Source organism: Thamnophis elegans, chromosome 13, assembly GCF_009769535.1.
Source record: "Thamnophis elegans isolate rThaEle1 chromosome 13, rThaEle1.pri, whole genome shotgun sequence".
Lineage (NCBI taxonomy): Eukaryota > Metazoa > Chordata > Lepidosauria > Squamata > Colubridae > Thamnophis > Thamnophis elegans.
In genome coordinates this window covers 3,426,051-3,451,850 of record NC_045553.1, presented here as the reverse complement: position 1 = coordinate 3,451,850, position 25,800 = coordinate 3,426,051, and the positions used below count along the sequence as shown (strand labels likewise).

General features: G+C 44.9%; 1 protein-coding gene across 1 annotated transcript; it reads left to right on the top strand.

The window, feature by feature from the left end:
• The first annotated feature begins 2,114 nt into the window (after nt 1–2,114).
• On the top strand, nt 2,115–20,124 carry SEC14L2 (SEC14 like lipid binding 2). The gene is made up of 11 exons (XM_032229680.1): nt 2,115–2,207; nt 2,727–2,770; nt 6,192–6,251; nt 7,866–8,054; nt 9,287–9,382; nt 11,078–11,138; nt 11,239–11,322; nt 13,232–13,338; nt 14,822–14,961; nt 16,937–17,106; nt 18,999–20,124. Exons 2-11 carry the CDS (start codon nt 2,759–2,761, stop codon nt 19,145–19,147), a joined length of 1,068 nt encoding a protein of 355 aa, XP_032085571.1. The 5' UTR covers nt 2,115–2,207; nt 2,727–2,758; the 3' UTR covers nt 19,148–20,124.
• Nucleotides 20,125–25,800: the final 5,676 nt, after the last annotated feature.

Below are 25,800 nucleotides of genomic sequence, written 5' to 3'. Positions count from 1 at the left end.
GTGCTTCCAAACCGTTTCTCTTGACCTGATTGTTTTTTTTTTAATTGGCAACCAATTTGTTCCTTCTGGCATTCAGACACGCCCTTCTTAATGTGTAACGCTTTCGTAATAAGCGGGCACTAGAAGAGATGTGGGAGAGTGGTAATAATGTCGAGGTGTAATCACGTTTGCCTCCATCAGGAGATTCTGACCCTGTAAAAGATTTGCTTGTGATAGATGGAGCCAAGAGGGAATGAACTGGAATAACCTCGCATGAATGGAGGTGTTTTCATAGCAACCGGGGGTGTGATTAAATCGGATCAAGTGTATTTTGATAGCCTGGGTCACTCCCATGGCACACTCCCTGGGCTGCATTCACACGTGCAGCTTCAATTCACGAAGGATGGGTTCGCCCATGCTTATATTCTTCACGACTCCAGCGTCCAATAGCAATAGCAATAGCAGTTAGACTTATATACCGCTTCACAGGGCTTTCAGCCCTCTCTAAGCGGTTTACAGAGTCAGCATATTGCCCCCAACAACAATCCGGGTCCTCATTTTACCCACCTCGGAAGGATGGAAGGCTGAGTCAACCCTGAGCCGGTGAGATTTGAACAGCCGAACTGCAGAACTGCAGTCAGTGAAGTAGCCTGTAGTGCTGCATTTAACCACTGCGCCACCCTCGGCTCCAGTAGGCCACTGGTTTGGGTAGCAAAAGTGAGTAATCAGGAGACGGTGAGTTCTACTCCCGTCTTAGGCAAGACAGTGGGTGACTCTGGACAATCAGCGGGCGATAGCAATAGCACCTAGATTTATATACCGCTTCGCAGTGCTTTCCAGCCCTCTCTTAAGTGGTTTACAGAGTCAGCCTCTTGCCCCCCAACAATCTGGGTCCTCGTTTTACAGAAGGCTAGAAGGATGAGTCAACCTTGAGATGGTTAGGATTGAACTCCTGGCAGTCGGCAGAGTTAGCCTGCAATACTGCATTCTAGCCACTGGGAGGGAGAGAGGGAGAGAGGAAGGGCAATAGCAACAGACTTATATACCACTTCGCAGTGCTTTCGCAGTCCTCTCTAAGCAGTTTACCAGAGTCAGCATATTCCCCCCAAGAATCTGGCTCCTCGTTTACCGACCTCGGAAGGATAAAAGGCTGAGTCAAACTTGAGACGGTTGAGAATTGAACTTCCAATCAGCAGGCGATAGCAATAGCACCTAGATTTATATACCGCTTTGCAATGCTTTCCAGCCCTCTCTTAAGTGGTTACAGAGTCAGCATATTCCCCCCCAAGAATCTGGCTCCTCGTTTTACCGACCTCGGAAGGATAAAAGGCTGAGTCAAACTTGAGACAGTTGAGAACTGAACTGCCGGCAGCTGGCAGAGTTAATCTGCAATATTGCATTCTAACCAAGGCTCCCGGAGTTCAAGTCCCTTCCATTTGGAAAATATGCCTTTCGCTTCCCAACTTCCCAGTTCTGGCCCTTTTCTTTAACTTTCCCTCCACTGTGATTTATAACGAAAGATACGCCTTCGAAGGAAGGCAGGGAAGCCAGGTAAATCTAACCACTGTTTTACTCTCACTGATTTCCATGAAAACTTTCCCTGGCTTGAGCAAGAAGCGAGAGGTTGCAATGCGAATGTAAATTTGAATTTGAATTTGAATTTGTGTTTTATTTGTATGCCGCCCTTTTCCCTGGGGGGACTCAGGGCGGCTCACAATCAAAAAGGAAGGGGGAAACAGACTTTTACAAATAGACAGTACATAATTAAAACGCAACATTCATACCATTCGGGCGGGTTACAATCTTTAGCCCCAGGCCTGACGGGATAGCCAGGTTCTAAGGGCTGTGCGGAAGGTCTGGAGGGTGGTGAGGGTACGAAGCTCCACGGGGAGATTGTTCCATTGGGTTGGGGCAACCACCGAGAAGGCTCTCCTCCGCGTGGTGGCCAGTCGGCATTGGCCAGCGGATGGAATTCGGAGGAGGCCTAAACGATGGGATCTAATGGGTCGTGCGGAGGTGATCGGCAGTAGGCGGTCTCTCAAGTACCCAGATCCACTACCATGAAGGGCTTTAAAGGTGGCAAGTAGCACCTTGAAGCGTATCCGGAGATCGACAGGTAGCCACACACTCATTTCCCCCTCTCCCTTTTCTACAGTTCCGTGAAATATTCAAGATATCTTACCAGATCTCCGGAACAGGATGACTACTACTTGTGAAATGGCTCCGAGGTAAGAAACACATTTGCAGCGTGTTTGTAGAAAGGGGTTGTATTTTCCGTGCCCGGAGAGTAGCTTCTATAAGGTTACCCTGTGTCGGCTGCAGTGAGCAACAATGGAAACTGAATTAAATTCCGTTTTATATTCAGGTATTCATATTTAATCTGAATCCATATTTAATATTCAAGATGTTCCTATTCCTAATAGGGATGCGGTGGCTCAGTGCCTAAGGCGCTGAGCTTGTCAATCAGAAAGGGCGGCAGTTCGGTGGTTTCGAATCCCCAGCGCCGCATAACCGAGTGAGCTCCCGTGACTTGTCCCAGCTTTCTGCCAAAACCGAGCAGTTCGAAAGCACGTAAAAAAATGCTCTTGGGTGTGGATTCAAATCGAGCTGTTGTCCCTTGATCGATGGAAGAACCCTCCCTACTCAAAGGGGTGTGTGAACTCTCACAACAATGGCTGCGTCAAAGGATTCCCACCAGGCTGGCCCAGGGCGATATTTTATTCCTAACCATCGTGCTCTTCTTTCAGCCAGGTGTTTCGATCTGGAGAAGTCGGAAGCCATGGTCAGGAAGGTAGAAACGAATTGCTTGGCTTAATTTTGTATACACATGAGACAGTGGTGGGGTCAGGGGTGAAATCCAGCAGTTCTGACAGGTCCGGAGAACCCGGTAGCGGAAATTTTGAGTAGTTCGGAGAACCGGCAAATACCACCTCTGACTGGCCCCAGAGTGGGGAGGGAATGGAGATTTTGCAGTATCCTTCCCCTGCCACACCCACCAAGCCATATTCAACATGTTCCTATTCCTAATAGGGATGTGGTGGCTCAGTGCCTAAGATGCTGAGCTTGTCGATCAGAAAGGTCGGCAGTTCGGCAGTTCGAATCCCTAGTATAGGTGCGTGAGCAGGGGGTTGGACTAGATGACCTCCAAGGTCCCTTCCAACTCTGTTACTGTTTGTGTAGACTATCCTTTTTTGGTCCATGCATGCCAGTCTCCAAAAACCAAGAAAGATAGACTGGGATTCTTCGGAAGACTTTATTAAAAATCTTCCTTGTTCCTCACTTTAGCTAGAAATCTTGTCAAAGTACTTGCAGTGTAAAATATCCTGTCTGAGAACTCCAAGGGAGGTGCCGTCTTACCTCTCTTCCTCCCACTCAAATTATCTAAACTTTGGCCGAATGCAGCCCCTCCCTTCTGGGAATCCAGACTTCATTCCACGCCACATCGCAATACATTGAACTATGAACTAAGCAAGCAGGTTGGCATCGCCTCCTGCGTTAGAATTATCCTCTAACCAAGCTCAATGTCAACTCGCAAAGCACTTCCATGTCTGTTATCGAGTTGACATTGGAGGAAAGGGGGGAGAGAATTCCGCACATACCTTCGATTACTACAGCAGGTTTGTGAGGCGTACAATTTTACAGCCTTCTGCAGCACCTCGTTGGCGAATGTGATTTATGACACAGACTGAGGGGAGAAACGGAGGTAACATTCAGCCATAATTTAACTGAGGTCAGATCTGAATCCCCGCGGTCAGTGCCGAGATGTTGTTCCTAATAAATGACTAGATTTCTTTCGAAACTTGGCTCGAGGCTCGTCAGTTAATTAGGGCGTTAGGGCGTCTTTCGGAAACCCGACACTTAGGACGTTTGCAACACGAGTCGAGTTGCTAACTAGTCTGCAAGTGACTTGACGTGGTGTCGGCTCTTCCTGGTTTGTCTTGGCACCTCAGAGGCATCCTGACATCAAAAGCTGGGAAGGAAGGATGAACGGGGGAAGAAACAGGGAAGGATGGAAGGTCAAGAAAGCTTTGTGTGTACGTGATAGGAAATCGGAGACGGGGAATGACAAGTGATAAGAACCAGAGCAGCTGGTCTTGTTGGCCAGGCACCCTGAAAGATTTAGGGATTAACCCAGTGGTGGGTTCCTACCAGTTCGCACCTATTCGGTAGAACCGGTTCGTCAAATCTACCGAACCTGGTTAGAAGAGGTTCCACCAGTTGGACCCAGAAAGCAGGCCACACCTACAGAAGAGGTTCCAATTTTTTTGAAACCCACCACTGGCAAGGATCTTGTAACTTGACAGCTTTAAGACTTGCATGCTTCAATGCCAGAGTTCCTGAGCCAACGTGACTGGAGGAGGAATTCTGGTAGTTGAAGTCCACAAGTCTTAAAGCTGTCAAGTTTGAACAACCTCTGGGTTTTTTTTTCCCTAAAGGGTTAGGGGTGCAAGGATCTTGTAACTTGACAGCTTTAAGACTTGCATGCTTCAATGCCAGAGTTTCTGAATAGCTACTTGGACCAACCTAAGTACTAATTCATAATTTCATATCCGGTCACATGGGCGGCAAGCCACTCCCATCCGGTCACATGAGTGGCAAGCCACTCCCACAAAGAAGGCGACACCCACAGAGTAGGTTCCAACAATTTTTGAAACCCACCACTGGATTAACCTCAATAGCAATAGCAATACAATAGCAGTTAGACTTCTATACCTGCTTCATAGGGCTTTCAGCCCTCTCTAAGCGGTTTACAGAGTCAGCATATCGCCCCCAACAATCTGGGTCCTCATTTTACCCACCTCGGAAGGATGGAAGGCTGAGTCAAACCTTGAGCCGGTGAGATTTGAACAGCCGAACTGCAGAACTGCAGTCAGCTGAAGTAGCCTGCAGTGCTGCACTCTACCACTGCGCCACCTCGGCTCTCTAAACATCTCAGAGTTCTCAAAACATATTAAGAGCTCCAGTTGGATGGAAACAGACTGGTTACAGGCCAGGCCTACACCTTGTCAGAATTTGTTGCGGAAAAATCCGAATCCAGAAAGCACCCACAGATAACTGATTCAGCTGGATTCATTAACTTCTTTATATACGTAATAACAGATGAATAAATGTACAATACCAATAGTAGATTCTTTCGACGTGGTAGAAGTGACAAGCAGAACAGAAGCAGGAGAGAACCGTTAGTTTCATTTCAGAGTTCAGCGCAGGCAGAGTAGCTTCAGTTTCGATTCCTGGCACTGACTTCAGATCTGTTTAAGCTCCCATTGGCTGATGATGTTACCATGTCTCTCCCAGTCATGAATATTCTAACGCCCCTTGTTTTTCTATTTAGTGAGCATGGGAAATTTCAAAGCTGGCTTGACTTTACCGCAACCAGTATCCTTAGTAAAAGAAATTTAGTTTCTCAGAAGGGGAGAGGGCTGCCCCTGAAAAGTGTTCGGAGACTACAATTAGTCCAGAATGCAGCCGCGCGAGCGATACTGGGTGTACCAAGGTACACCCACACTACACCTATCCTCCGCGAGCTGCACTGGCTTCCCATTGGTCTCCGAGCATGATTCAAGGTGCTGGTTATCACCTTTAAAGCCCTACATGGCCTAGGACCCGGATATCTACGAGACCGTCTTCTGCTGCACACCTCCCTAAGACCGATAAGATCGCACAGGATGGGCCTTCTCCAGGTGCCGTCAGCTGGACAATGTCGGCTGGCGACGCCTCGGAGCAGGGCCTTCTCTGTTGCCTCTCCGGCCCTATGAAATGAGCTACCCCCAGAGATCCAGACCCTACCCACTCTCATGGCCTTCCGAAAAGCTATCAAAACCTGGCTATTCCAGCAGGCCTGGGGCTGTTGACCTCTTGATTGAGGTCCAGCCCCACTTAGATTGGGTGCATGTTGTGTTTCTTTTAATCTGCTGTGTTTTTTTTTGCTTTTAATCTTTTCTCTATTATTTTTATTTCTGAGTCCTCCGGGATTGGGCGGCCTATAAATTTAATAAATAGAAATAGAATAGAATAGATCACATGACTCCCCCCGGGTTACTGCCACCGTCATAAATATGACCCAGTTGCCAAGCGTCCAAATTTCCATCCTGTGGCCAGGAAGATGCTGCAATGGTGATGTGGAAAATAGTTATCAGTCACTTTTTTTCCTGTTATAACTCACACATTCATTCTCACCGATTTGCTTGTTCTCTCTTGTTTCCTGGGAACAGCATGCTCAGGTGCGCAAGTATATGGATTCTGACCACATTAAGGAATGGAAAGCCCCAGAGGTGAGTCTCTCAGGTCCTCCCGAGAATGATATGCTCTCTCCCCCATCTCTCTCGGCTTCCGTGGTGTGCCATGCTGTTCGCCTCAAAGAGTGGGTGTGATGACCTGGGGGCACGGCATAGAGATAACGGCGGGCAGCTGGCGGTTCAAACCACCCCTTTATTTTGCCAAATTTCCCCAAATGCTCCCATGTTCCTAGCAAGTCCCAGAGCAAAGTGATCTCTCTCTCTCACACACACACACACATACACAGCCCTCAAGCAGCCTCTGGCTGCAAATAAACCAGCCCAACACTGTGAGCACCAGGCAGAGGTGGGTTCCTACCAGTTCTCACCTATTCGGTAGAACCGGTTCGTCAAATCTACCGAACCGGTTAGAAGAGGTTCCACCAGTGGACCCGGAAAGCAGGCCACACCTACAGAAGAGGTTCCAAAATTTTTTGAAACCCACCACTGATCCTTGGATATGATTATTCTACACTATCATGCTCCTGTTTATAAACCTCAGTGCCTCTGTGAAAGGTAAGGATGACTACTGCGTTTGTGGCGCAATCAGAACATGGCGTGTGTTGTTTTAACGCAAACCAAAGATGCCTTTTAAAAAACAAGTTGACATCCTATTCTTATGCATGCCAGTGCTGTGTGGGAGGTGATTTAAGGTGGTTCTGACAAGTGTCGTCGGCATCTTCATATCCGGTCACATGGGCAGCAAGCCACCCATCCGGTCACATGGGTGGCAAGCCACTCCCACAAAGGAGGCCACACCCACACAGTAGGTTCGAACAATTTTTGAAACCCACCACTGGCACCAGGGCTGCAAAGCAAGAAATCCAGAAAGAATGCAGGGAATCCAGGAAAGTTCAAACATCAACACTCCAGGAATTTAGACTTTGTTCCTGATAAATACCCCTCTCTGCAGCATCTCCTTAAGGTTCAGTCCCCAGGTGTGCCTTGTGAAGAGGGGCGGGATGCTTTCCTCGCGAGTAGTCGGGTCAGACTGTGCTGTTCTCGCCTTCTCTCCACTCTCCGTGCTCTCAGATCAGGAAGGGGTGGTCCTTGCTCCTCGCCTGAGCTCTGTCTCTCGTCTTCACTGCTTAGCCTCTCTTGGTCATCCTGCCCCACTTCCTCCCTGCCTACAAGCCCTCCCAATCCTGAAAGGCCCTGGTGTGCCTTGTGAAGAGGGGCAGGGTGCTCTCGTTCCAAGTAGTCGGGTCAGTCTGCACTGTTCTCGCCTTCTTTCCACTCTCCATGCTATCGGAACAGGAAGGGGTGGCTCTTGCTTATCGCCTGAGGTCGGTCTCTCATGTTCACTGCTTAGCCTCTCTTGGTCATCCTGCCCTCTTTCCTTCCTGCCTACAAGCCCTCCCCATCCTGAAAGGCCCTGGCCTGGCTGAGCCTGCTCCTCCCCATTTTCCTCCCAAGCCAACGAAGCCGCCGCCTTCATCTCCATCTACTCCCATTCCCGCTCGTCTTCCTCCACCGATTCAGGCTCCGACAGGGGCCATGACAGCGTAGGGCTATCCTATAAACTGGGTCAGATGCCTTTCGGCGTTGTTTGGCTAGGTCCATCCCTTGGAGACTGCCCCGTCTCACCTGGCCATCTGCTTCTCGTCACAGGTTATCCGGAAGTACATGGCTGGAGGTACCTGTGGCTTTGACCGGGAGGGCTGCCCGGTTCGCTACGAGATCATTGGGACCCTGGATCCTAAAGGGTTGCTCTTCTCTGCTTCGAAACAGGACCTGCTCAGAAATAAATTTCAGGATTGCGAGTTTTTGCGGGAGATATGCGACCAACAGACCATGAAAGTAAGAGGCCATGATCCAGACATGGATCCAATGGAACTTACCATATTTTTCGGAGTATAAGACGCACTGGAGTATAAGATGCACCAAGGTTTTGAAGAGGCAAATTAAATTTTTTTTTTGCAAACTTTGCGAAAACAGGCCTGGTTTTTTTCCCCAAAAAAGGGCATGGATAGCCTTTAGGAGGCTTAAAGAGTGCTCCTGGAGGCTCGGAGGGGGGGCAAAATTGAGCAAAAAACCCAGCCTGTTTTTCGCTAATTTCTGCCTTCCCCAGCCCCTAGGAGCTCTCTGAAAGCCTCCTAAAGGCTCTGCAAGGGATTAGGGGAGACATGATAGCAGTGTTCCGATATCTCAGGGGCTGCCCCAAAGAAGAGGGAGTCAAGCTATTCCCCAAAGCACCTGAAGTCAGGAGAAGAAGCGATGGATGGAAACTAAGCAGGGAGAGAAGCAACTTAGAACTAAGGAGGAATTTCCTGACAGTTAGAACAATTAATATAGCAATAGCAATAGCAGTTAGACTTATATACCGCTTCATAGGGCTTTCAGCCCTCTCTAAGCGGTTTACAGAGTCAGCATATTGCCCCCAACAACAATCCGGGTCCTCATTTTACCCACCTCGGAAGGATGGAAGGCTGAACAGCCGAACTGCAGAACTGCAGTCAGCTGAAGTAGCCTGCAGTGCTGCATTTAACCACTGCGCCACCTCGGCTCAGTGGAACAACTTGTGTTGTTGAGAAGTTGTGGGTGCTCCATCAATGGAGGCTTTTGAGAAGAGGCTGGACAGTATTAAGATAACTGATAACAGATAACTGATTCACCTGGATTCATTAACTTATTTACATACATAATAGCAGAGGAATAAATGTACAATACCAACAGCTGGTTCACAGGCAGAGAACAGTTTCACTCCAATTCAGAGTTGCAGACAGACAGGTTTCAGTTTCGATTCTCAGCACAGACTCGGATCTGTTTACACTCCCATTGGCTGACTCAGTTGCTATGCCCATTCACTGGCTGACCTTATTAACCATGTCTCTCCCAGTCATGAATATTCTAACAGATAGCCACTTGTCTTGAGCAGGGGGTTGGACTAGAAGACCTCCGAGGTCCCTTCCAACGGTGTTATTCTTTTCAAAGCTTCAGGGATAAACATGTGACTGCTGCTATTTCTGTTTAATGTTTTTTTTTAATTTTTTTCTCCTCTCTCTCTCTCTCTCCCCCCACTTTTTCTTAAGATGGGGACAAAAATTGAGACTATCGTAATGATTTATGATTTTGAAGGACTTGGCTTGAAGCATCTTTGGAAACCATCTGTTGAGATTTACATAGAGGTGAGGCAGACAAAGAGGTTTTATTTCTTGCATGGAGAATTCCTACTGATGAACAACCTAGAGTAGTATTTTTCAACATTGGCCCAGGGGTGGGTTCCTGCCAGTTGTAACCTCTTCTATAGAAGAGGTTCCACAAATCTGTAGTGCCGTTTAGAACCGGTTCCAGCTTCCTCCCCCCGCCCGTCCGCCCATCATCAAGATGAAGAGCGAGAGGAGGAATTCTGGGAGTTGAAGTCCACAAGTCTTAAAGCTGTCAACTTTGAACACCCCTGGGTTTTTTTTTCTAAAGGACTAGGGGTACAAGGGTCTTGTAACTTGACAGTTTTGAGACTTGCACACTTCAATGCCAGAGTTCCTGAACCAACATGACTGGAGGAGGAATTCTGGGAGTTGAAGTCCACAAGTCTTAAAGCTGTCAACTTTGAACACCCCTGGGGTTTTTTTTCTAAAGGGTTAAGGGTGCAAGGGCCTTGTAACTAGACAGCTTTAAGAGTTGCTGCTTCAATTGCCAGAGTTTCCGAGCCAACATTCTGGTTGCTAAGCAAGAGCGTTGTTAAGTGAGTTTCATCACATTTTACAAGTTGGCCATGCCCACCCAGTCACATGACTGCCAAGCCACTCCCACCCGGTCACATGGCTGGCAAGCCACTCCCACAAAGCAGGCCACACCTACAGAAGAGGTTCTAAAAAATTTTGAAACCCACCACTGTATACATGTTGAAGTCCATATATCTTAAAACCTACTGTCTGAGGAATTCTTGGGGTTCCAGTCCACATATCTTAAACAGGGGTAAAATGCTCTGCTACTGGTTTGCTTCGTGCGCGCAGGCATGCTTTGCGCGCCAAATGTGTGCTCCATGCGCAGGCGCACTGCAAGCACTAAGAAGCCTTTTCTGAGGCTGCAATGGTGAATAGAGGGGAGCAAACACTTGTGCCGCGCAATTTAGATTTGCTAGAAAACAGGATTTCCTGCTTTCTAGCGAATATAAGTCACGTGGCACAGCTGATTGTTGCACAGCTGATTGTTGAAATTTTAAAAAAACTTTTTTTAGCACTTATTTTTTTAGTACCGGTTTGCCGATAGTAAAAAAAATGCTTTTAAAACGTAAAAAAAACCTGATTTCTAGTGAATATAAGCATTTATATAATATAAGCATTTATAGCAGTGTTTCTCAACCTTGGCGACTTTAAATCCTGTGGACTTCAACTACCAGAATTCCCCAGCCAGCTGCTGGCTGGGGGATTCTGGGAGTTGAAGTCCACAGGACTTAAAGTCGCCAAGGTTGAGAAACACTGATTTATAGGCATACTATAATATATAGCATTTTTTTACTACCGGTTCGGGCGAATATGTAGCATTATTCACCCGAACCAGTAGTAAAAAAAACCAGCCCAACCAGTTTGGGATGATTGGGTACCAGGCCAAACTGGTTACATTTCACCCCTGATCTTCAAACAGGGCATCTCAACTTTGGCAACTCTTAAGATGTGTGGACTTCAACTCCCACAATTCCTCAGTCAGCCATGCTGGCTTGGGAATTCTGGGAGTTGAAGTCCGCATATCTTAAAACATTCTGTCTGAGGAATTCTGGGAGTCGAAGTCCACATCGCTTCAAGGGGTAGCAATACTGCTTTATACCCTGAAGGTCTCAATCCGGTATCAATTCCAATTTCATTCTTTCTCAACCCTTCCAGCTTCTTGCCATGTTCGAAGACAACTTTCCCGAGTGCCTTAAACATTTATTTGTCATTAAAGGTAAGGCTCCATCCTTCCCTCTTGGAACACGCCACTTTCTTTGCAATGTCGTTTTATCTCGTGACGTAATCCTCCTTTGTTTCTCCTGCCCATCATACAGCGCCAAAATTGTTCCCCGTAGCTTACAACCTGGTGAAGCACATTCTGAGTGAAGATACCCGGAGGAAGTTAATTATCCTGGGAGGTGGGTTCCATCGATTATTATTATTATTATTATTATTATTATTATTATTATTATTATTATTATACAATTGTATCACAGCGGCCAGTTGTTTCGCCGGATTTGGCATTGGTTACTAGTCGGGCCCCACCCAGGGGCCTAGGACGCCGTAACGTATTTTCGTAATATGCGTGCAGATCCAAGCAGTGCGGCTTTTTGCATTTGACTGATGGTGGTTTTGTCAATTTTTAACTGTTTTAAATGTAATTCCAGTGCTTTTGGAATAGCACCCAGTGTGCCAATTACCACTGGAATTATCACTGCTGGTTTGTGCCATAGTCGTTGAATTTCGATTTTTAAGTCCTGGTATCTTGCGATTTTTTCATGTTCCTTCTCGGCGACCCTGCTATCACCTGGTATTGCGATGTCTATGATTGTGACCTTATTTTTTTCAACCAGTGTGTTGTCTGGTGTATTATGCGCCAGTATTTTGTTGGCTTGTATGCGAAAATCCCACAAGATCTTGACCATCTGATTTTCGGTGACTTTTTCAGGCTGATGTTCCCACCAGTTTGTTGCTGTTTTAATATTATAATTTTTGCACAAATTCCAATGGATCATTTGTGCTACTGAATTCTGCCGCAATTTATAATCAGTCTGCGTGATTTTTTTTACAGCAGCTGAGTATGTGATCAACAGTTTCATCAGCTTCTTTGCAAAGTCTGCATTTGGCATCATCAGAGGATTTTTCGATTTTGGCCTTAATGGCATTTGTGCGGATAGCTTGTTCTTGCGCAGCCAGGATTAGTGACTCTGTTTCTTTCTTCAATGTACCTGTTGTTAACCATAACCAAGTTTGTTCACTGTCCACTTTATCTTTTATTTTTTCCAGAAATTGGCCATGCAGGGCTTTGTTCTGCCAACTCTCCATTCTTGATTTTATCACATCTTTTCTGTATTCTTGTTTCGTCTGTTGGGCCTTGAGTAGATTTTTGTTCTTTACTTCAATTAATAGATGTTCTTGACTTTCTTTTAAATAATCAGCCAGTGCATGTTTTTTCTTCTTCAACTGTTTGCTTCACTTGTAATAATCCTCTGCCACCTGATTTTCGGGGCAGGTACAGTCTATCAGTATCACCACGTGGATGTAAACTGTAGTGCATTGTCATTAGTTTCCTAATTGTTGTTGTTGTTGTTATTATTATTGCACTTTGCTCATTTAATTTACTGTTTCTAACACACTGTGACGGATGCACTTTTTCCCATTTTTTATAGTTGGTCTGTATTAAAACATATTCGGCTTTAATTTTTTACGTTATATTATAACAATGTAGGACCTAGTAGGTTGGCAGAAGCTGGGGCAAGTCACGGGAGCTCACTCCATTACGTGATGCTAGGGATTCCAACCGCCAAATTGCCGACCTTTCTGATCGACAAGCTCTGCGTTTTAGCCACTGAGATACCTAGCAGTTCGAAAGCACGTAAAAAATGCAAGTAGAAAAATAGGAACCACCTTTGGTGGGAAGGGAACAACGTTCCGTGTGCCTTCGGCGTTGAGTCATGCCGGCCACATGACCACGGAGGCATCTTCGGACAGCGCTGGCTCTTCGGCTTTGAAACGGAGATGAGCACCGCCCCCTAGAGTCGGGAACGACTAGCACATAGGTGCGAGGGGAACCTTTATTTTTTACCGAGTATGTCATTTCTGTCTAAAACAATGCTCTAAACATGAATATTTAAAACCGAGTTAGTTCAGCTAAGATTACCATTGTCCCTTTATGCATTTCCAAACCTCTCTGCTTGCATTTTGTTTTTTAATGTTTTGGTCCTTTGTTACGATTTTGGAAGTGTTCAAAATGTTTTGGAGCTCCCAGAAATCCAAACCAAGAACTGCATGGCAAAGAGCATCTTTTGTTACTTTTTTCCCCTCTAGCAAATTGGAAGGAAGACTTACACAAATATATTGACCCCGCGGAGATCCCCGTGATCTATGGGGGGACCCTCACGGACCCCGATGGAAACCCCAAATGCGAATCCAAGGTAGGGAATATTTATCGGCCACTTAAAACCAGAAACGTTTGCAAAATTAGCCACTGGCGGTTGGGAAAGGTGGCTGCTAAAAGTCACGATTCACAGAACGAATGGACGGACGGATGGACGAATGACAAACTTATAGTAATAGCAAACCTGTGGCACGTGTGCCAGAAGTAGCATGCAGAGCCATCTCTTCGGGCACGCGAGCTGTTGCCCATTGCTCTCCCCGGTTCCAGTGTGCCAGCCAGCTGGTCTTCATGCGTTCGGAAGTACAGGAAACGGAAGAGCATTTTTTTTTTACTACAGGTTCTCTGGAAACGTGGGGGTGGGGTGGGATCTGTTTTTGCCAAAAACAGGGTGTGGAGGGGTCCGTTTTTGCTCCCAGCAGTCTGCTAGGCCAAAAACGGTGGGTGAGGGGGGGTACTGAAAAAGAAAGAAAGATAGAAAGAAAGAAAGGAAAAAGAAAAAGAGAAAGAGAAAGAGAAAGAAAAAAAGAAGAGAGAAAGGAGAAAGAAAGAAAGTAAGGGAGAAAGAAAGATAGATAGATAGATAGATAGATAGATAGATGATAGATGATAGAAAGAAAGAAAGAAAGAAAAAAACAAAGAGAGAGAGAAAGGAGAAAGAAAGAGAGAGAGAAAGGAAAAAGAAAGAAAGAAAAAAGAAAGAAAGAAATGAGAAAGAAAGAAAGAGAGAGAGAAAGGAGAAAGAAAGAAAGAAAGAAAGGGAGAAAGAAAAAAAGAAGAGAGAAAGGAGAAAGAAAGATAGAAAGAAAGAAAAAGAGAGAGGAGAAAGAAAGAAAGAGAAAGGAGAAAGAAAGAAAGAAAGAAAGAAAGAAAGGGAGGGATGGAGGGAGGAAGGGAGGGAAAAAGGAGAGGAAGGAAGAACTAGAAACCTGGCACTAGACGCAGCTTCAGAGGATAATACAGGGCTGGAAGGGACCTGGAGGTCATCTAGTCCAACCCTGCTCCAGCAGGACATTGTGAGTTTCTGTATTTGGTATTTGGTATTTATTAAGATTTATAGGCCGCCCTTTTCCCTGAGGGGACTCAGGGCGGCTTACAACCATTAGGGAGGGGGTACAATACAAAATAAACAATATATAAACAAAATAAGTAGTAAAAACACAACATGCATTCTACATGTCTTTTGATCCCCCAGTTACGTGGCTACATAGCCACGCCCACCCAGTCATATGACCACCACCACGCCCACCCAGTCATATGACCACCACCAAGCCACACCCACCAAGCCATGCCCATAGAACCGGTAGTAAAAAAAAAAAAGATTTCACCACTGGAGGAACGTCAGGAAAACGATCGGATACAGGCCAATGTTTGTCAGCGTGGGCGACTTATAAGATGGGTGGACTTCAACTCCCAGAATGCCTGGCTGGGGAATTCTGGGCATTGAGGTCTTGGCAACACGGAGATACGTTTTCTTTTGGGGGTTCCTGTTTTCCGTTTCACAGATGGGTTCTGTGTTCTAGATCTGTTTCGGCGGCGACGTCCCCCCCAAATACTATGTGCGAAATCAGCTGAAGCAACAGTACGAACGGTCGGTAATGGTGAACCGGGGCTCATCCCAGCAGCTGGAATACGAGATCCTTTTTCCGGGCTGCGTCTTGAGGTAGGTCAAGGGGGGACCTCGGCAGCATGGGAAGAAGGAGGAGGGTTAGGGGCCTTCAAAGCATTTGGTGAGATGGACAGGCTGGTCTTCTTGCACCTTAGCTCCTTACCCTTCGCACCTGCCTGGTAGGCTGGCAGAGAAGGGGCACGTCAGGGGCATCCAGGGAACGCTGGCCAAGTTCGGAAGATAAATTCTCTTTTTTCTCCAGACTATTTGTATTTTGGGGACTTGACGGCTCAGTGGCTAAGACGCTGAGCTTGCCAATCAGAAAAGTCGGCAGTTTGGCGCTTCGAATCCCCAGCGCCGTGTAACGGAGTGAGCTCCCGTTCCTTGTACCGGCTTCTGCCAACCTAGCAGTTCGAAAGCACGTAAAAAATGCAGGTAGAAAAATAGGGACCACCTTCGGTGAGAAGGGAACGGCGTCATGCCGGCCACATGACCAGGGAGACGTCTTCGGACAGCGCTGGCTGTTCGGCTTTGAAAGGGAGATGAGCACCGCCTCCTAGAGTCGGGAAAGATTAGCACATATGTGCGAATCTTTACCTATACCGTATTTGTATTTTATTAAAATACAAAACTCCCAAATTCTTTTTAACACAAACAGAATACAAAACAAGCATTAAAAAAGAACCAGTAACACATTATCACCTATTAGGGGTGTGTTGATAACCAATTATTCCCACGAAGGAATAGCGATGAATATATTACAACGGTATTAGTTTCACACCCCTTGCGAAACAAATTTTAAACTGCTAATTCTATTTGCAGGTTATTCACCTGTCCGCTAGCTACTGTAGGAATGACAAAATAGGTAACAGGTGGGAGAATAAATAAATAATAAAGCAAGATTGAAATTTCAAAATCCTCTGTTCAGAAATTGGCACAGGTAATCCTCGACTTACGACTTATGAAATGGTATAGGGTGTCCTGCTTGAGCAGGGGGCTGGAGTAGAAGACCTCCATGGTCCCTTCCAGCTCTATTCTATTCTATTCTATTCTATTCTCCTTCCTTCTTTCCTTCTTTCTATTCTATTTCTATTCTATTCTTTTCTTCGCCCTATTCAATTCTATTCTATTCTATTCTCCTTCCTTCTTTCCTTATTCCTATTCTATTTCTATTCTATTCTTTTCCATTCCCTATTCTATTCTATTCTCCTTCCTTCTTTCCTTCTTTCTATTCTATTCTACTCTTTTCTTTTCTTCGCCCTATTCTATTCTATTCTATTCTCCTTCCTTCTTTCCTTATTCCTATTCTATTTCTATTCTATTCTTTTCCATTCCCTATTATATTCTATTCTCCTTACTTCTTTCCTTCTTTCTATTCTATTCTATTCTTTTCTTCGCCCTATTCAATTCTATTCTATTCTCCTTCCTTCTTTCCTTATTCCTATTCTATTTCTATTTCTATTCTATTCTTTTCTTTTCCCTATTCTATTCTCCTTCCTTCTTTCCTTATTCCTATTCTATTTCTATTCTATTCTACTTTATTCTATTGTATTCTTCTTCCTTCTTTCCTTATTCCTATTCTATTCTATTTCTATTCTATTGTTTTCTTTTCTATTCCCTATTCTATTCTGTTCAATTCTATTCTATTCTTTTCCATTCCCCTTCCTATTCTATTCTATTCTATTCTATTCTACCCTATTCTCCTTCCTTCTTTCCTTATTCCTATTCCTATTCTATTCTTTTCTTTTCCCTATTCTATTCTATTCTATTCTCCTTCCTTCTTTCCTTATTCCTATTCTATTTTTATACTATTCTATTCTTTTCTATTCCCTATTCTATTCTATTCTGTTCAATTCTATTCTATTCTAGCACAGCACAGCACAGCCCAACACAGATCAGAATAACAGAGTTGGAAGGGACCTTGGAGGCCTTCTAGTCCAACCCCCTGCTCAGGCAGGAAACCCTGCACCACTTCAGACAAACGGTTGTCCAATCTCTTCTTCTCTTTGTCTTCCGCTGCGAATTCCAGGTGGCAGTTTATGTCCGATGGGGCCGATATAGGCTTTGGCGTCTACCAGAAGACCAAGGTGGGGTCCCGCCAGCATGCCGGGGAGATGGCCGAGGTGTACCCCAACCAGCGCTACAACGCACATCTGGTCCCTGAAGACGGCAGCCTCACCTGCCCAGACGCCGGGATCTGTGAGTAGCCTCTGGCCACGCCCGCCGCTTTTCCTCCCCTTGCACAATTCATACAGGGAGTCCTCGACTTAACAACGGTTCATTTAGTGACGGTTCAAAGTTACAGCCGCACTGAAAAAAAAAGGGAGACTTACATTGCATCAACAGAGGGATAGAATCAAGGTCACGTGAAGGGTTAATACCACTTTATAAGGCCTTGGTAAGGCCACACTTGGAATACGGCATCCAGTTTTGGTCGCCATGATGTAGAAAAGATGTGGAGATTCTAGAAAGGGCATAGAAGAGCAACAAAGAGGATTAGGGGACTGGAGGATAAAACATATGAAGAACAATTGCAGATATATCTAGTTTAAGAAAAAGAAGGACTAGGGGAGACAGGATAGCAGTCTTCCAATATCTCAGGGGCTGCCCCAAAGAAGAGGGAGTCAAGCTATTCTCCAAAGCACCTGAGGGCAGGACAAGAAGCAATGGGTGGAAACTAATCAAGGAGAGAAGCAACTTAGAAGTAAGGAGAAATTTCTTAACATTGAGAATAATGAAATCAGTGGAACAGAAGTTGCCTCCAGAAGTTGTGAATGCCCCAACACTGGGAGTTTTTAAGAAGATGTTGGATAACCATTTGTCTGAAACGGTGTAGGGTTTCCTGCCTAGGCAGGGGGTTGGACTAGAAGACCTCCAAGGTCCCATCCACCTCTGCTATTGTATTGTATTGTATTGTATTGATGTAGAAAAGATGTGGAGACTCTAGAAAGAGTGCAGAGAGGAGCAACAAAGATAATTAGGGGACTGGAGGTTAAAGCATATGAAGAACGGTTGCAGGAACTGGGAATGTCTAGTTTAATGAAAAGAAGGACTAGGGGAGACATGATAGCAGTCTTCCAATATCTCAGGGGTTGCCCCAAAGAAGAGGGAGTCAAGCTATTCTCCAGGCTCCTTCAGGTAGGACAAGAAGCGATGGGTGGAAACTAATCAAGGAGAGAAGCAACTTAGAACTGAGGAGAAACTTCCTGACAGTGAGAACAATTAACTAGTGGAACAGAAGTTGCCTCCAAAAGTTGTGAATGCCCCAACACTGGGAGTTTTTAAGAAGAGGTTGGATAACCATTTCTCTGTAATGGTATAGGGTTTCCTGCCTAGGCAGGGGGTTGGACTAGAAGACCTCCAAGGTCTCTTCCTACTCTGTTGTTCTGTTCTATATTCTATTTTATTTTATTCTATTCCTATTCTATATTCTCTTCTATATTCTCTTTTCTTCTCTTCTCTTTTATTCCTCTTCTATTCTATATTCTCTTCTATTCCTCTTCTATTCTATATTCTTTTCTCTTCTACTCCTATTCTATTTTATATTCTCTTCTATATTCTCTTTTCTCTTCCTAATATTCTATATTCTCCTATATTTCGTCTCTTTTCTTTTCTTCTCTTCTCTTCCTATTCTCTTCTATATTCTCTTCTCTTCTCTTCTATTGTATTCTATTCTATATTCTCTTCTATTCCTCTTCTATTCTATATTCTCTTCTATTCCTATTCTATTCTATTCTATATTCTCTTCTATTCCTATTCTATTCTATATTCTCTTCTGTATTTCATCTCTTTTCTTCTCTTCTCTTCCTATTCTCTTCTATATTCTCTTTTCTTCTCTTCTATTCCTATTATATTCTATATTCACTTCTATTCCTATTATATTCTATTTTCTCCTATATTTCTTCTCTTCTCTTCCTCTTCTCTTCTATATTCTCTTCTATATTCTCTTTTCTTCTCTTCTATTCCTCTTCTATTCTATAGAACTCTTCCAACTCTGCTATTGCATTGATTCGTATCGATTCATATACCCCTTCCCCATATAGCCGGTGGGGGTCCTTGACTGACAGTTTCTTTCTTCCCCCCCCCCCCAGACGTCCTTCGCTTTGACAACACCTACAGCTACCTCCACGCCAAGAAAATCAGCTACACGGTGGAGGTTTTACTCCCCGATAAGAAATCGGAAGAGACGTTCCAGGAGTTGGACGGACAGACTCAGAGGATGGAGAACCACCACGCGTGATGAAGAGGGCATCTCCGGCGGGCCTCTTCTCAACCCCCCCCCTCGCTCCCTCAGCCGCCCGGGGTAGGGTGGTAGGAGTGGGGCACCATCCTTCAAGGTCTCCTTGGGGGGGTGGAATTGTCGCTTGGACAGTCAGGGGCTTTCAGGACATCCAACGGACGGCAAATCGATCCCTGGAAGCCCAGAAAGGGGGTCCCCCGTGGCCCCTGCCCACCCATCGGTTCCGGACGCAGGAGAGCTGTAGTAGTCAGGCTTAACGTGGGAATCGGCTGCCTGCTCGCTGGTGTAGGGCTGCTCAAGGCAATGTGGGTCTCCGGGCCTTTTTTGGTGGCTGAATGCTTTTGACCCCGGAGGGGCCGTGGAGATTCCCCCCCCTCAGATCACAGCAAAGTCCACGGAAGCTTAGCATTAGGGGGTCTGCTCAGTCCAAAGACAGTGGCCTTCTCTGCCCTCGGCTGAGGTACACTATTCCTGTGCAGGGAGGCTCCGCTTCGAAAGTCATTGGAAGACACTGTTCCTTAGGTACGGTTTTCTCCCTGGGATCGAAATCGGCATGCTTCCAGCTATGTTTATCTGAAAAGTCGGCTCGCTTTTTCATCTCTTTTTGAGGCGACCGTCTCTCAAATCCCCTTTTGCGACAGAAAGCGCGTCAGAAAACGAGGAGCTTTGCTACTCACCGACTGCCTTAAACGATCACCCAGCCTGCTTCAATTCCTTTTCGCTACCGCCGCAATTTTGACAGGGCTGTCAGCTTCCTACAGAGCCCAGATCCAAATTTACTGTTTTCTTGTTTTCGATCGTTTTTTCCCTTTGCACGAATGGATGTTTTCCACCGCACCAGTTGGGGAGACAGCAGGAAAAATTAGGAAGGGGGAATATGTCTCCCTTACTGACTCCTGTCCAGAGAATTTTCTATAATGGATATTCTGAACGGTTGGCCAAAATAAAAGAAAGAAAGAAAGAAAGGAAAGAAGGAAGGAAGGAAGGAAAGGAAGAAAGAAAGGAAAGAAAGGAAAGAAAGAAAGAAAGAAAGGAAAGAAAGAAAGAAAGGAAAGAAGGAAAGAAATGAAAAAAAGAAAGAAGGAAAGAAAGGAAGGAAGAAGGAAGGAAGGAAGGAAAGGAAGGAAGGAAGAAATGAAAGAAAGAAAGAAATAGAAAGCCAACATGCACTTCGAAGGTTTCCTCTGCAACCTTCCAATAATTCTTTTGACATTTTATTTTTAAAAGGTTTTTTTTAATCAGCCGGAAGGAGGGAAGAAGAAAAGTGAAGCAGAGGGATTTACAAACTATAAAAAAAATTAGGGATTTTACAAAATGTAAGAGGGGAAAAATATTTCTCAGTTTTCATAATATTAAATCCAGACAGTAAGAACCTTATAATTTTTTTTTAAACAGATGCTGCAAAGGAGTGTTTTTAATTCATCTTCTTAAGGAAATTTCATGGCTACCGTGTTTCCCCAAAAATAAGACAGGGTCTTATTTTGTTTTGAACCCCCAAAATAAGCGCTTGGCCTTAATTTCGGGGAGGTCTTCTTATTTTTGAGGTGCAGGAGGAGGAGGCGAGCGGGGTCACCTCATGGCTGCTGCTGCGTTGCAATATTTTCAGGAGAGGGTCTTATTTTAGCGCATGGGCTCAAAAGCCCCGATTGGGGCTTATTATCTGGGGAGGTCTTAATTTGGGGGGGGGGAACAGGCTAGTTTGGCAAATTAGCTCAGCTCATTAGAAGGATTTTGCACAGGGGATTCACGATTTCTGAACTTCAAACTGTTTTCTCTAGCTCTTTGACCTGGCCCAACTGCATAAAAATACCCGCTAATTCTAAAGCGAGGGCACGAAAGGAAAGCTGCAAAGGAAGGAAGAGGAAAACCACCTTGAAAAAGTGATTTATTCGGAATTTATTGCGGCTTCCCACAAACCTGAAGGTTGTGGTGGGTGCCGCCAGTTCGAATCCTCTTGTGGGAAGTTAGCACCCACCCCATCTCCTAGGAAAAAGAGATATTTTAGGGAATATTAAAAGGGCAGAATATCTCATTAAAAGGGAGGCAAAAACTCATCGCCCCCGTCTTTGTCAATGGGCCATTAAAGGCCTGGGCCGGTCTACTCTACATAACAAAGATCTACCTCCTTCAGGCAGAGCCATAGGAGGAATTGCCCAATGCTCTTTCATGACATCATCACCCAGCAAGACTCAACCAAGCTTGGGACCCAGGACAGCCTACAGAGTTGACCCTGCGTGACCCCAGGGGGGGGTCTGACAACCAATCAGAACACAAGCTCAGCTTCAAAGCAACGAGGGCATAAAACCCAGCATTCTCTGCCCCTATTTTTGCCCAGGATCTCAAACCATGTGATCCTGCCCACCATTAAACCATCTTTCCAAGCCACTTCCATGAATCCAGTGTCTTTTTTCCCCACACTTGGAACTGAATCCAGATGGACATTTCTTCCAGCCCTCTCGTGCAATTTGAATAAAAGGACTCTCACCTCCTTGCTACCTTTGGAATAAGGGTGTTGTTTGCACAAATTTCTCCAGGCTTAATTTATTTTTAATTTTTTTTTTTGCAAGATGCTTCCCCTCTTCCCCAAAGCCTGCCGTTCTTACCGAGCAGGAATTAAAATATTTAAAAAAAACAAAACCCCAAGAACATTTAAAACAAAAACACCCTGAATGTATTCGGGATCGCATGAGAACTGTACACCGTATATATCTGAATGTATGTCTGGTTTGGAGGAGAAATACAAGCCTTTTGTACGTCAATATTTCTGCCCTAATTCACAACTGTACAGGAAGAGATAATTTAATTTTTTTAAAATATATATATATCAATGGAGCTAATAAACGGTGGGCGAATCAGTCCGACTCTGCTTTGCACTGTAGAGGATTTTGGGACTGCTGGTTCTCTTAATTTAATTTTAATTTTTTTGCACCGCTGTTTCACCTTTGTATGCACTCGTCACTTGCTTTGGTGGGTTAGTAATTATTATTTAATTAGGATTAGTTGTAATTATATGTGTTAATTATGGTAATTGATTCTCCAATTAATTAAAAATTTAATTTAGTTGATCCGTGGAATGGCTTGCCTCAGAGGATTTTAAGAAGAGACTGGACAGGCATTTGTCCAGTATGGTATAGGAGGGGTTGGACTAGATGACCTCCAAGGTCCTGTTCTGTCCTCTCCTCTCCCCCTTCCTTTCCTCCTTTCCTTTCCTTTCCTCTCCTCTTTCTTTCCTTTCCTTCTTTCTTCTCCTCTCCTCTTTTCTCCTTTCCTTCTTTCGTTTCCTTCTTTCTTCTCCTCTCCTCTTTTCTCCTTTCCTTCTTTCGTTTCCTTCTTTCTTCTCCTCTCCTCTTTTCTCCTTTCCTTCTTTCCTTTCCTTCTTTCTTCTCCTCTCCTTCTCTCCTTCTTTCCTCTCCTCTCATTTCCTTCTTTGCTTTCCTTCTTTTTCCTCTCCTCTTTTCTCCTTTCCTTCTTCCTTTCCTTTTTCCCTCTCCTCTCATCTCCTTTCCTTCTTTTTCCTCTCCCCTCTTTTCTCCTTTCCTTCTTTCCTTTCCTTCTTTCCTTTCCTTTCCTCTCCTACCCTCTCCTCTCCTTCTTTCCTCTCTCTTCTTTCCTCCCTTCTCCTCCCCTCCCCTCTCTTCTTTCCTTTCCTTTCCTTCTCTCCTCTCCTTTTCTTCTTCTCCTCTCATCCCCTCTCCATTACTTCTTTCCTTTCCTTCTTTCCTTCTTTCCCCTCTTCTTTCCTCCCTTCTCCTCCCCTCCCCTCTTCTTTCCTTTCCTTCTCTCCTTTCCTTCTTTCCTTTTCTTCTCCTCCCCTTCCCTCTCCATTCCTTCTTTCCTTTCCTTCTTTCCTGCTTTCCTTTCCTTCTTTCCTCTCCTCTCCTTCTTTCCTTTCCTTCTTTCCTCTCTCCTTCTTTCCTCCCCTCTTCTTTCCTTTCCTTCTCTCTTCTCCTCTCCTTCTTTCCTTTCCTTCTTTCCTTCTTTCCTCTACTAAATTTAATCGATAAAATAACGAACAATAATGGTTATATATTATTATTCATTATTTTATTGATTAGATTTATTTGCCGCCCATTTTGTTTCAAATTCATTCTGGGCCGCTAACAGCATTAAAAATAAAATACAAGGCAGACGTTTGAATTGTACAAACCGAAAGAGTGAAAATGCTTATTTTGCGTCATTATTTTCCTAAGGAGTAACCAAAGGGGCGTTTTAGAAACGGCTGGCTGGCTTTTGACAACAAGGATTTAAAAATAAACGTCACAAGGAGACGAAGCAGAACTGGAAGAGTGGGAAAACCCGGGTCCATTCATGCCAGCTGCTCAGTGCAAAGCAAACAGCAACAGCTGTGAGATTGACGTACCTAAAAAAAAAAATATGGGGTGAATTTACAATGCTTTTGATGAAAGCGTGCCATGAAAAGCATTAAAAGCACCAGAAAGGCAGGACAAGAAACAATGGGTGGGAACTGTTCTGACCCCCTCCTCCGTCCAGTAACAAATGCCGAGACAAGCTTAACTGGAATGTCCTTTAATAGCAAGACACCAAAACCTGAAAGCCAAGCATAACAAAGAGATAAGGACCTTGGCAGCAACTCAGACAAACTCAGGCAGCAATAAACACAGATAAGGCTTGGCAGCGATCCAGCCTGCCAAGCTCACCCAAAGTTCTCCGACATTCGATTCTGTGTTGACTTCTGCAAAGAGGGCCGTGTGCACAAGTAGCCTTTTTATAGTCTGGAGAGGAGCCTAATGACCACCAGCTGAGTACAATCACCTCCTGTACTTGCGTAATTGTTCCTGATGCCTAGTAGCTCTTCGATGGCATGCATCCAGGAACAACTCACTCCTGGCCTCCGGCTCACTCTCCCTTGTCTCCTCCCCACTGGTCCAAGGCTCAGGTGCCTCCTGGTGGCCAACCAGCCTCTCGGCGCCCTACTCGGAGTTGGAACCCTGTCTAGGGTCCTCCACATCCTCCAGAGCCGACTCCGAGGGCCCCTCGTTGTTGGAGTCTGGTGGCAGCTCCAATGGCACCTGCTGGGCCACAACAGGAACTAACCAAGGGGAGAAGCTAACCTGGAATTAGGGAGAAACTTCCTGACAGTGAGGACAATTAACCAGGGGAACTGTTGCCAAAAATCAGGAGACTCGGACTGCGAAATAAAGAAATAGCTTTATTTGGCCAAATGGCTCAGATGGTGTAGACTGTAAACCCACAATTGACGCCTGAACGAGGTTATTAGGGAGAAGCGTGTTCTTATAACTTCCTCAAAACAACTAACGCGGAAAATGTGCTCAATCATTTCTATTGGCTAAATTCCTTATTTCTATTTCCCGAGTTCAAGTTTCCTGTGTTCAACCTTCCTGTCTCAAAGATGGAGGGGTTTTTTTTGGTACCTTACAAAGCGCAAAGATAAAAAGGACTAAAGATCATCTAGTCGGCCCCCGAACCATCTCACTTCACGTCCAAATCTCACTTTACGCCCTGCCTTAGAACGGAAGGTTGTGGTTGCTCCCTCACTGTGGGGTTTTTTTTTAATTGAAAAGTTTTAATAAATTTTACAAATATTTCCCCTTCCCTCCCCCCACCCCAACCCTCCCTCCCCCCCAACCTCCCAGAGCAAAATACAGGGTATAAACATTTAACAATCACACACTAACATAAGCTAACTAACTATAGCATCCCACCTCCCTCTTGTACTTTAACTTCCCTTTTATTAAACTAACTCTGGATAAATTATAACATTCCTTGTTCATTCATAAGCTAATTGAAATTCCTTAGTCTGATATTTATTTTGAATGTAATCAATCCATCTTCTCCATTCCAACTTATATTTCTCATCTGAATGGTTCTTCAAATATGCTGAGATTTTGGCCATCTCTGCTAAATTTACTACTTTAAACATCCATTCTTGAATAGTAGGTAATTCTTCCTTCTTCCAGTACTGCGCCACCAACAATCTTGCTGCCGTTATTAAATTCGGAATCAAATAACTGTACAGTCTGTAATTATACCTAGCAAGAACAACCGAGGAGTAAACTTTATCCTCTTTTTAAGAATATTTTGAATAGTCCACCATATTTTTATCCAAAATGCTTTTAACTTTTTTTACAAGTCCACCAGACATGATAATACGTAGCGTCAACACAATCACATCTCCAACATTTTAGATTGTAAATTCGGATACATACAAGCTAGCTTTTGGGGATCTAGATGCCATCTATAAAGCATCTTATAAAAATTCTCTCTCTCAAGTTTTGAGCTTGCGTAAATTTTACATTTCTTACCCAAATCTTTCCCCATGTTTCCCATCATTATTGGTTCTTCAAAGTTTCCGTCACTGCAGTTTTTAAAGACGTGTGCGTATGCGTGGCAGTAAACAGAAGCCAGTTTCTGGCGTGCCAGAAACTGGAAGTTCATTTTTCGGCACGCGCATACTCCCTAGGCAGCTCCTCTTCCTGGTCGCGACCCAGATGAGCACGTGGGCGCAAAGATTGCGTGGCGCAAAGCACCCACGCACCCACCCCAAACATGCGCGACATGCTCCCTTTGTGGCACCTGGTACTGAGCACGCGCGCGCGCACACACACACACATGGTGCCGAAAAGTTTCACCATTACTGGTATGGCAGTGGGTTGCACTGGAACGGTGATGGC